We start from the raw sequence: 11,183 nt of genomic DNA, 5'->3' as shown, positions 1-11,183 counted from the left end.
ACAATAGAGGTGTAGCGAGAAGCCCAAATCGTTCGATATTTGTGTATGATATATGTCCCTAGCCCTTCCTTCATTCCTTTGAATTCTTATCTCTACATGGCGTACTCTAAGTATGTATTTAGCTTTTCTGTGGTGTCTTCCAATGAGATCATCGACGTTGGTTTTTGAACACCGGTGAGTAAGGAAGCTCCCAAATAGGGGTATATTTGTCAGTGATAACCCAAATGTAAAAACAGTGATTACAACTAGGGTTATTGGAGTTAGATGGACTTTGACATGGAATTTATGTCTCAAATAATGGCATGGGTTGAATTGGGTTGAAGGGACTGCTTTCGGTGTTTTCATTGGTACTAATTGAGAGATCGGTTTGATTAGCTTCAAGACGGAGCCACCACTAATGTGAACCAGTACATCCGGATTGTGGGTATAAGCGCAAGAAGGAAACTCAGCTGACCAAAACTTAAAATTACTACTAAGAACACCTTCGGTTGTACTCCGGGAGGAGATCCTCGGAAACATACTGACGGTCAAGTCAATCCCTACAGGAGACAATAATGTTTTTTGTGCATGCTTAGTCGGGAGAGAATAACTTACCATTTTGCATGTATGATCTTTCTTTTTATAGCTCGACCCGTGTTGTTTGTCTTAACTTCTGACGTCATGTGTCTAGGAATATTTTTCTGATTTTGTGGTCTTGCTTTCAATACTGTCTGTTAGAGTAAGCAGCACATTAATTAACAAAGAGCAGAGCTCGCCCGTTCATCCAGTTGAGCTGCTCTCTTTGTTAAAGATATGCATGATAGCGACTCTATGTTGGACACAACATCTGTCTTACTCGGCAATGGTGCTTAGCGTTGCCTTTGTGCAGACGATTCCAGCACCACACAATTGTGATATTGTGGTTAGCTCCGCTCAACTGTTATTCTTAATGCCGCTACTGAAGAGGTGTCCTCACAAACTAACCATCTTTGCTGAAATTCCTGAAATTACTATTTTGTTTGAAAATATATTTGAATTTTCCAACTGTTTTCTGACAGATAAATAAATTTGAATATTGTTTTCTCTATAAAAATAGTTTGAAATTTCAAAATAATTACTACATCTGTCTTATATTTATTGTCTACTTTTCATTTTGGAAGTCTTAATTCTTCAACTTTACCCTTCAATATTTTTGTTTTCGATATATAATACTTGATACAAAATATATGAATAGATTGTGTTTTAAATGTATTTTTATTGTTATAAGTTTCATCAAGTAATTTATAACAATAATAAAAATATTTAAGGTTAAAATTTAAGAATAAAGACTTCAAAATGGAACACAGCCAATATAATTTAAAGAGAAAAACAAAGAAAATAGTTCAGAAGTCCAAATTACTTTCTCAAAGGCTATTCGGGGGAACTTGGGCAGAAAATGGTTAATTTATAAGATCTCTTTATCTTTATCCATGGTCGTTATAATGAATATCTCAAAAATATCTCTGTGTAGGTAATTTACAAAAATATCCTTAGAATTATATCCTTTCAACTATTTTCGAGTGGGCAGCCAGCCACCTCCAGTTGGGTGTCTAGAATTTGAAGTGTGAACAAATCAAATACGTGTTAGCATCGACTGACGTGTGTGGTTGGTTGCGTGGCCACGAGTTGTAGCTGCATTGCTTTGTCGCGGATATCTAAAGAACCAATTATTTCCACTATGGGCTAAGGGAAAACAACGTTTTTCTCCCTCTTCTTCTGAAATTTGCGATTTCATTTTTGACTGAAGCATATTTTTCCGAGTGTTTGGTGGCGATAAGACTTGGGGAAACTAGCATCTCATTGCCATTCATTCATTCAAGTTCTCGAGTTGTATCTGCTTGGATCTCATATATATATTTGAATTCCCTCTCCTTGAATATTAACCAAAATCATAATATGTCTTCCATAAACGAGTTTGCGCACCTTAAAGTTCCCCTAGAAGCTATAATATTAGCAACCAATAACTTTGGTGACAGCTGCTTCATCAGTCAAGGTGGATTTGGTAAGGTCTACAAAGGAGAACTCTTTCACTTTGGTGATCAGGTTATGGTTGCAGCCAAGCGCTTAGATAGAAGATTTGGACAAGGGATCCCAGAGTTTTGGAAAGAGATCATGATGCTTTCTCGTTACAAACATGAAAATCTAGTCTCTCTTTTAGGATATTCCGATGAGGGTGGTGAGCATGTCCTCATCTATGAGTATCTACCTAACAAAAGCCTCGACAGGTATCTTAGTAGCCCTAAACTCTCATGGATCCAACGCCTTAACATATGCATTGGAGCAGCTTGTGGGCTAGAGTATCTTCACAACCCTGGTGGGACTACACAAAGAGTGTTACACCGTGATATTAAAAGCTCCAACATACTATTAGATAAGAATTGGAATGCCAAGATTTCAGATTTTGGCCTTTCCAAATTCGGACCTGCTAACCAAGAAATCACATTTGTTATCTCTCATCCAGTAGGTACCGCTGGGTACTGTGATCCACTTTATTTCGAAAATGGGTATTTGACAAAAGAAACTGACGTCTACTCCTTTGGGGTGGTGTTATTTGAAGTCTTGTGCGGAAGGCTTTGCTATGCAAATTATGATGATGGCCGTAGATTTTTGTCAAAGTTGGCACAAAGCTGCTATGAAGAAAACAAAATGCGGACAATTGTACTTGATTGTCTACAAGATCAAATATCACCAGATTGCTTGGATAAGTTCTCCAAAATTGCTTATCAATGTCTACGAAGAGATCGCTATCAACGTCCACTGGTAGCTGAGATCATACAAGAACTTAAAGATGCCCTTGAATATCAAGTAAGGTATGTTAAACCTGGTGATATGTCGGAGGAGGAATTGAAAGCATACAACGCTAAATATCCCAAGAAACCTATTCTTACAGTTATCAAAGGTCATATCAATGGTATCTTATATTATGTATATATTTGTCTATCCATATATGGTATAGTACATGGGGTCCTATTATGGTATTACATGTTTGTGAATGTAAATATGACTCGACGAAAGTTTATAGATGCATTTAGCGGCGAAGTTTGGATTTAGGGTCGGATATACAGACAGGTGCTGTTTATGAAGTGTTCACCGGAAAAGATGCGAGATGAGCTCTTGCAAAACACAGCCTTTTAAAAAGAATGACTTGAACCGCGATTACAACGATCCCACTGGTCTTATGTATGGAAGACAATTTCAAGAGACTGTATTCTAAAGTTGGATCCATTAAAAACTCAAAAACAAATGATCAGACACAAAAATAAATTGTCGTAGTCCTGTAATAAACTATATAGAATGTGCATTAAGATGCTTCATATGCATATTGTCCTGCAGATCAGAGTCTTTTATAATAGAGTCCTTGTATCAATAGTAATTAAAGCTAGGACTTAAAATGTTTCACACCATCTTTACTTTAGACATCCGTCCATCCTCTTTCTCCCTCTATCAAAAAAGTAGTAATCCATAATTTGCTGGAAAATAATAATACTAGCTGTATGAAAGTCTTCTTATTCGATCTAATCATTTATATATGTTGCTGCCTAGAGCAAGAACATTTCAAGGTCATGTTGTGATCAGGAAACATCTCTAGAACAAAGTTTTTCCATAAAAAAGATGCTATACAGTCTTAAACCATCTCCAACTTATCACTTTCATTTTTTTTATAATCAAAATGTACTAAAAAATAATACAAATAGTGTTTGATCTCCCAACTTTATACTATTTTTTACACATAAAGTATCTTTCTATTATATATATATATATATATATATATATATATATATATATATATATATATATATATATATATATATATATATATATTCAAAAACACCTCGTTCTGAACAAATATGTATTCTACCTTTATTAACTTTATAAATTAGATTATCACAAATATATATAAACAAATAAATTATTCAAATATAATTAATTTGACTTGATTATGATTTTATTAAAGAAAAAAATTATTAAAAGAAAAAAAGTTATATTTATAACAAACTTTTATATAAATTTTACATGTGCATTTATAGAAATTGATACAAACATTTCTACTGGATCGGAAGTCACCCCTAACTTTTAAATCACCGGTGTTAACCGGAGGCGATTCTTGTGAGAACTAAAAAATTATATGTAATATTTAAGTTGAATTATGTAGCTTTCAAATATCAATCTAAATGCTAAAAGATTGAAATGGCTATATGGGTAATTTGGTTTTTTGTGTCCAAAGTATGAAATCTCAATAAACCATGGTTCGAATATGTTATATTGAGTTTTTATGATTTTTTTTAATAGTTGATTAGTGGTTAGATGTTACTATCATCAAGTTATTAGAATTTGTCAACGTCTGGATTAAAACTCGGGATATCCAATCTAAGAGACAAAGCATCTACCAAGCGGACTAGTCTCATATTGACGAGTTGTATGATCATTTAGTGAAATATCATCCAGTTATTAGAATTCGTCAACGTCCGGATTAAAACTCGGGATATCCAATCTAAGAGACAAAGTATCTACCAAGTGGACTAGTCTAATATTGACGAGTTGTATGATCATTTAGTGCAATGGATGTATGTACAAGGGTAAAAATGGAATCTGGAAAAAGTTGAAATTAGAGGAAAACATACCAAAAAAGGCTACAAAAAAAGCGCCAAAATTGGACAAAAGAAAAAAGGCCACAATTAGACAAAAATTAGACCGAGGAAAAAATGGATATATACACTAAAGTCTCAATATTTTCATAGATTTGACAGAAAGTCCTAAACTATATTTTTTTGACAGTAAAATTCTAACTACCGGCAGTTATTGACACGTTTACCCTTTTTTGTATTGGCTTTTTTCATTCCTAAAAATGGAGAACTAAGAAACCGAAAAAAACGAAACAGCCATTCTTACCCTTTTTCCACATTCACACCCTTTTGACTAGGAGTGTTTTGTTTGTGTTTGTACAATATGTCCCCTCTTTTCAGTTCAATATTTGGCGGCGAACCAAGAAGAAAGCTTTATAAGACTTATTCACCCTCTCTTGCTCTCTCTTTTGCATATGTTTCCCCTGATCATGATTGTATCAGGGTAAAGATGCTGATGGTAAGAAAAACAGTAGCGTTGCGATGGAAATCACAATTAAAATTTATTGAGTTATGAAAATACACAAAAGTCCTAATATTTTCAACGATTTGACAAGAAAGTTCTAAACTTTATTTTTTTTTACAGTAAAGTTCTAATTCACGATTTGACAAGAAAGTCCTAAATTTTATTTTTTTACAGTAAAGTCCTAATTACCGGCTAACCGAAAGAAAATGGTAAATGTGTCAAGAACTGCCTATAATTAGGACTTTATTGTCAAAAAAAAATAATGTTTAGGACTTTCTTGTCAAATTAATGAAAATATTGAAACTTGGGTGAATATATCCCTAGTGGCGTAGCCAAGATTTTGTTTTAGGATATGTCAAATAATGTACAAAATATAAACAAGTAGCAAAATATTTCAAATGATAACAAAATGTAACAATGTGTTCATTTTAAAGTAAATTGTTCATTTAAGTTGCACACGACGCTCTCTTACTTCAATAAAATCATCTAAAATGGAGTGTAAACTGAAAATCTTACAGATATCTTTCTCGATATAAAGAACCAAACTATCAACAATAAAACCATCATCCGTTTTATTGCGTAGTCTATTCTTTTTTGCTTTGTTCCCATTGCTCAACCAAAATACACCAATCACAAAAAATTTCAATTACAAACATAATCTGATATTCTTATAAAAACCAAACTTATATATAATATAATAATTCAAATAATTAATTCATAGAGATTAGTAACAACTTAATTTTGTATAAAACATACGATAAAAGTATAAAACCAGCACAAATCTAAATGACTAAATTGGCAAGAAGTAAATCAACTAAAAATTGTCCACGATGGAAATAAATCAATTAATCGATTAATTAAGATGATAGAAAAAAGAAATTTACGAAACTGATGAATAAGGATGTTATCTACTCAAAAACTTGTAGCCATAATTCTTTAATCAACACATCACAGTAAAAGAAGTATTATCTACATATAAAATTTGAAGTTTTTAATGGATGGGCCGTATCATAATTCACGACCCTAGTCCCTTAATTTAACAAAAATATATAATATATTTATAATATATATAAAACCTCAAGTTTATGTGGGTGGGCCAAGGCCCACCATTAGATCTATGTGGCTACGCCATTGTAAATATCCCAGGAAAAAATGACCCATATTAGACCAAGGGAAAAGGACAAATTTATAATAAAAAAAACTTATCAAAATTAGACCAAGGAAAAACAGCAAATGTTAACTTTGTAGTGTGGCCAAAATTAGACCATGGGTGCGAATAGTTTCTTTTAGGATTGTTGAAGAAATGAAATTATGAAATGTTTGTTCTTAAAGATTTAAACATGTTTTAAAATTCACCAAGCAAGGGGTGTTACATAAGTCTTCGAGTTGACTTGGTTTGTTTCGAACTGAATTTTATTTTTTAGGCCCTATTTGTAGATATCTCGATCGCTCTTGTAAACCCTACGACCATAACACAAAAACAAACATTGAAACTTCTTCATGATATTGTGGAGTTTAATTTATTTAACAACCAACAAGGTACAAGAGTTGAGCCAAAGGTTTCGTAATGGTATTCAAGAAGATGATATTAATGTCAACACATTTTAATATCCAGAAATTTGGATAGTAGGATGCAAATATAGTCCAAATTCAAAATACTATTTACACAAAGTTGTTTAATATTAAAATTCGTACATCCTAAAAACATAATATAAAATAAACATTAAAATTGAGTTTGTTGAGTTCATTTGTTGGAATCGATATATGATAGTGTTATTAGAAACACATATTTCTTAATTAAAGTCACCAAAAAATCATTCAAATATACAAGTTATATTACTTTCATTCGTTTTATATTTTCATTTATAGGTTTTAATTATATTATACATAAATAAAAGATAAAAATTAGATATATAAAAAAATGCTCTTTTAATTTTACATAAAAATAAAGTTATGACCCAAATTGAATACCCAGCTAACTAAAGTTATGACCCAAAATTGAATAGCGAGCTAACTAAAACATGCTTAATTTAATTGTGGAAAATATAAGTCTAATCATGGTTTTTGTATGTTGTATATATTGTCTAAGGTTTAACATGAATAAATAATGTTACGAGATTATATAATTTGTTTTGATGGGGCTTTATAGAATAACATAAACAATTTTCCACGTGGGCTTCTTCTTGGGCTCTTGAGAGTAAAAGAAATAACCCTAGGTACAACTTCCATAGAAAAGGATACAATATTGTTAAATTGTACTGCAGTTAAAATATCTAATATATTTATTTATTTATTTTATTTTAGGGGGGAGGGGGATGCAACAGTATCCCGAATGCCCCTGCTGGCTGCTGCATCCGCTAGTAGCATAGGGAAATATGATCTAATCTATATCTGGAACGTACTAGTATGTACCGAATGGTATCTACACTATTGATGTTAATTTACAAATTAGTCGGACAACAAACAAACATTTAATATCAATAAATCAAAGAAGTGCTTAAATAAAGAGCTAAAAAAGGAGCATGTTACCAACTGCATTGCTAAAATCAACTTTACAAAGAAAAAGCAACAAAATCGTTCGCGTACACTTTACCAAAGTTTCTATATATCAATATCCTTGAAAAAAAAAACTGTAAATGGAGCTTTATGTTCAAGACTATACACGAAGACAAGATTTAGAACTTTGGTTGCTGATTGTAAAGCATACGTTTCTTCGGCTTAAAGATATACCTAGAACCATATATTGAGCCATATACATCCACCAAAAGAGGATATTGCAGTTTAGCATACATAATGACTGGTATAGCAGCAACTACACTGATAAGGATTGGCACCCATATCAAGTGGTCCTTATAAAGCACAAAAAAGCTGAAACTAAAAGCAATCATCATGGTCATTATAGAGAGGAAAAGTGTTGCTAGACCCATCATAAGTTTTTGGGGTAATGATATTAAGAAATCTTGTTCAGCATATCGAGATGTTAGGATAGATAAGAACATGAGGATTGAAGCTGCAGAGAAGATTAAAGAGATAGCATCTGATATGACAAAGGCAATGAATATTTCTTTTTTGATAAACATAGGATAACCAGTGTTTTGGTCATACCCACCAGGAATTGCAAAAGCTACTCCAAAGACTATGGTGGCTATAAGTGCAGCAACCACCATAGACTGATTAGCTGTTCCTTTCATCCAATCTTCACCTTTTGAAACTAGATCTTTATGGTTCTTGGTGAATAACTCGCGTGGTGTTAGGCCAGCTGTATTCTTTCTTTCTCTATAAGAAGGTGGGATCATACGCTCTACTTCCTACAAAAAAAAGACAATTAAATATGAAATACCCATATGACTTTGCTGGAACGATAATTAATTTATCCAAATGCAATAACACCAATTGGAAAGAAAAGAAATATACCTTGAACCATAATAATTCCCGTTGCATTTGAAATGCGACACCCGTGACATCCTGAAGTCGGTTTTTCGGTGCATACTTCCCAACCAAATGAAGCATATTATTTCCCTCTGAATCTTTAAGAGGAGTTATCTGATCCTTCATGGACCCAATCTCATATAATAGATTGTAAATACTCTCATGACGATGAGAGACAGCAACATGAAATATGCTTTGGCTATTATCATTTTGCTTCCATATAAGATCAGGATATAAACGAATGAGCTCCACCACAAATTTAGTGTTGCCCATTTCTGCAGCAACAAACAATATTCTGGAAGAATACATTGGATTGCCATTCTTATCAAGCTGTAGGATTGACTTTCCATCTTTCATGATCATGTCTTTCGGGCCTCTGAGTAAGTTATCAACGTCAACGGTAGGCAGTTTCATAATATTGTTCCAAATCAGTTTTAGTAACTTCATGGCGTCAGTTTCCTTTTCTTTAGGTCCCCTCTTCACACGAACTAGTGTCAAAACTAAAAACAATAATCAGAGATGAAATGTACAATGAAGCATAATAGGTAATAAGTAGTGGAGATCGATACTCACTTGAGTTGAAGATTTTTTTTAAAAAATGCGGTTTTTTAACCTCAAAGGCATAAGGCTTTCGAGCCAAAACGCCAAGTAAACTCCCACTTTTTGCAAGTTCTGGCAGGTCAACCAATATCTTTAGTGCGATATCTACAAAAAGAGGTGATCATCACTTAATGGATATAGGAAGATGTTTTTGGTAAAACAAACAAAATAAACAAGAAATTTATGAACAACAGAACATAATCTAAGAATAATTAATCCACATGTCTTAAGTTAAAAAGATGAAATTATGCATAATAATGCTTATCAAAGCTTACCAAAAAGATCAGCCTCAATGCATCTTAAAACGACCCAATTTCGATCTTGAGGTGTCCAAAAATCCCCATCCATTTTATGAGAATTATCATACAGATAACTCACAGTGTCATGGTGCCCAAATAATGCAGCCATGTAAAGGGGCATCATTTTTTGACTACCAGCGATGGTCAACAGGCCCTTGTTCTTATTCACCATAATTTTAGTCATTTGGACGTTTCCAGCTGCAGCTGCCAAACACAAAGCTGTATTGCCACTCTTATTTTGAAGCTCCAAGTCGTCTTCTTCCATCAATCCGACAAGAGCTTCAACAAACTCGGTGTTTTGGGCTGATGTTGCAATGTGAAGTGCAGTTTCACCATTAACAGTGATGCTAAATCGTACGAGCTCTTTTCGTTTTGCAATGATGCGATTTGCAGTTTCCCAATCTCCATTAATTGAAGCTTCGTATAGAGGAACACAAGTATTGATGTAGTCTTCTCTTACTTCAAAATAGTTTCCAAAGTTAAGTCAATGCTCGATTCATTCAAGAACAAGTGGAAATGTCCTTTCATAAACACGATTCATTATAAAGAACTAAAGATGCTATTCCTATAATTAGAACATACCAGAAATTAGATCTTCACAAGGGAGATTGAGTGGTGGTCGGCGTAGGAAAGTTTGTGAAGTAGTTAATTTCCGTGGTGGTAGTGGGGGAATTGGTGGCACCGGAGTATTAGAAGCAGCAGGTGGTGGTTGCCGGGGATTTGGAGCAGCCGGTGGTGGTGGTTGCCGGACATTTGCAGCAGCCGGCGGTGGTTGCCGGGGATTTGGAGCAGCCGGTGGTGGTTGCTGGGCATTTGAAATGGCCGGTTGCTGCTGCTGCTGGTGGCTTGTTGGAGCTAAACCTGTAGGTGGTGTGCTCATATCTTCAATTGCTTGCTTAGTAACCTGCCCCCATGAAATCATTAATATATATAACTAAAATGGCATCATGTTAGTATGATCAGAACTTTGAAAATACCTGAAATTGTAAAAGTGGGTTTTAGATCGACTCCCCTACCCTTTACAATTCTGTCTGATGTTTTATTAAAGAATATGTAGACGTGAATTTTTATATGTATAGAATATAAAATGATATTTTATTGGAATACGATTCTTTTATATTTCAAGTTGATCATTGGCAGTGTCATCGTATACATTATTGGCTAAACATTAATGGGTAGGTGTGAATGAATATCAACGATAAAGTTTATATATCAAGATAAAACTAATTATAAATAATAAACAAATTGATGGTAAAATAACATTAAACATCTATGATATGATTTTTTTTCTTCTATTGGAGAATTGGTTGTTAGACGTTATTTATATTTCTTATTACTAGTAGTTTTTTTCTTTTTCTTTTTTTTGAACGGCACTATTACTAGTAGTTTTAGCAAATCTCTTAGACTGGTTAATCATTTTAAGATTGTAGGCAATGTTTAATTGATAAATAAGTTAACAAAATATAATAATAATTAAAGTATTAATCTAAAACCTTATTTACAAAATAATAAATTAAATGTTAGAATTGTGAGGTAATAGAATGTTTGGATCAATGAGAATTGTGAAACATTTTCAGATTAAAGCATTTCGAGAGTACACTCGAAAATCTCTAATCGGATAAAACTCATTGTTCTAGAAGAGATAATGCAGAAGATGTTAAGATGAAGTGTGTACCAAAACTGATTTCGAAATGATCAATAAATCAGGACGTAACTTCATGTCCAAAAACTGTCATTGTATGGTTATAA

General features: G+C 33.2%; 2 protein-coding genes across 3 annotated transcripts; one reads left to right on the top strand and one right to left on the bottom strand.

Annotated features, from left to right (window-relative positions):
- The first annotated feature begins 1,914 nt into the window (after positions 1–1,914).
- On the top strand, positions 1,915–4,222 carry LOC145116209 (receptor-like protein kinase HERK 1). The gene is made up of 2 exons (XM_079052573.1): positions 1,915–2,943; positions 4,172–4,222. The coding sequence occupies exons 1-2, from the start codon at positions 1,915–1,917 to the stop codon at positions 4,220–4,222; spliced, it is 1,080 nt and encodes a 359-aa protein (XP_078908699.1).
- Positions 4,223–7,616: 3,394 nt separating this feature from the next.
- On the bottom strand, positions 7,617–10,508 carry LOC145149596 (uncharacterized). Of its 2 annotated transcripts, none has more exons than XM_079075221.1 (6): positions 10,412–10,508; positions 10,017–10,338; positions 9,411–9,893; positions 9,109–9,240; positions 8,521–9,035; positions 7,617–8,414 (listed from the first exon to the last, which is right to left on the bottom strand). In XM_079075221.1, the coding sequence occupies exons 2-6, from the start codon at positions 10,312–10,314 to the stop codon at positions 7,782–7,784; spliced, it is 2,061 nt and encodes a 686-aa protein (XP_078931347.1). In that variant the 5' UTR covers positions 10,315–10,338; positions 10,412–10,508; the 3' UTR covers positions 7,617–7,781. The 2 variants fall into 2 exon arrangements, with proteins under 2 accessions (XP_078931347.1, XP_078931348.1); XM_079075222.1 differs by having other exon boundaries at positions 8,521–9,023.
- Positions 10,509–11,183: the final 675 nt, after the last annotated feature.

This window comes from Lactuca virosa, chromosome 1, assembly GCF_052849685.1.
Source record: "Lactuca virosa cultivar CGN04683 chromosome 1, Lactuca_virosa_CGN04683_v6, whole genome shotgun sequence".
NCBI classification, from domain to species: domain Eukaryota; kingdom Viridiplantae; phylum Streptophyta; class Magnoliopsida; order Asterales; family Asteraceae; genus Lactuca; species Lactuca virosa.
This window is presented reverse-complemented; position numbering and strand designations above follow the sequence as displayed.

Bases quoted from the DNA above. Each gene is read 5' to 3' on its own strand.
- LOC145116209 (XM_079052573.1), top strand. From the start codon at position 1,915: ATGTCTTCCATAAACGAGTTTGCGCACCTTAAAGTTCCCCTAGAAGCT. The intron at 2,944-4,171 runs GTATATATTTGT...TGAATTATGTAG, and splicing joins TCAATGGTATCTTATATTAT to CTTTCAAATATCAATCTAAA.
- LOC145149596 (XM_079075221.1), bottom strand. From the start codon at position 10,314: ATGAGCACACCACCTACAGGTTTAGCTCCAACAAGCCACCAGCAGCAG. The intron at 9,894-10,016 runs GTATGTTCTAAT...ACTATTTTGAAG, and splicing joins TTGTGAAGATCTAATTTCTG to TAAGAGAAGACTACATCAAT. The intron at 8,415-8,520 runs GTATATTTCTTT...TTTTTTTTGTAG, and splicing joins GGGAATTATTATGGTTCAAG to GAAGTAGAGCGTATGATCCC.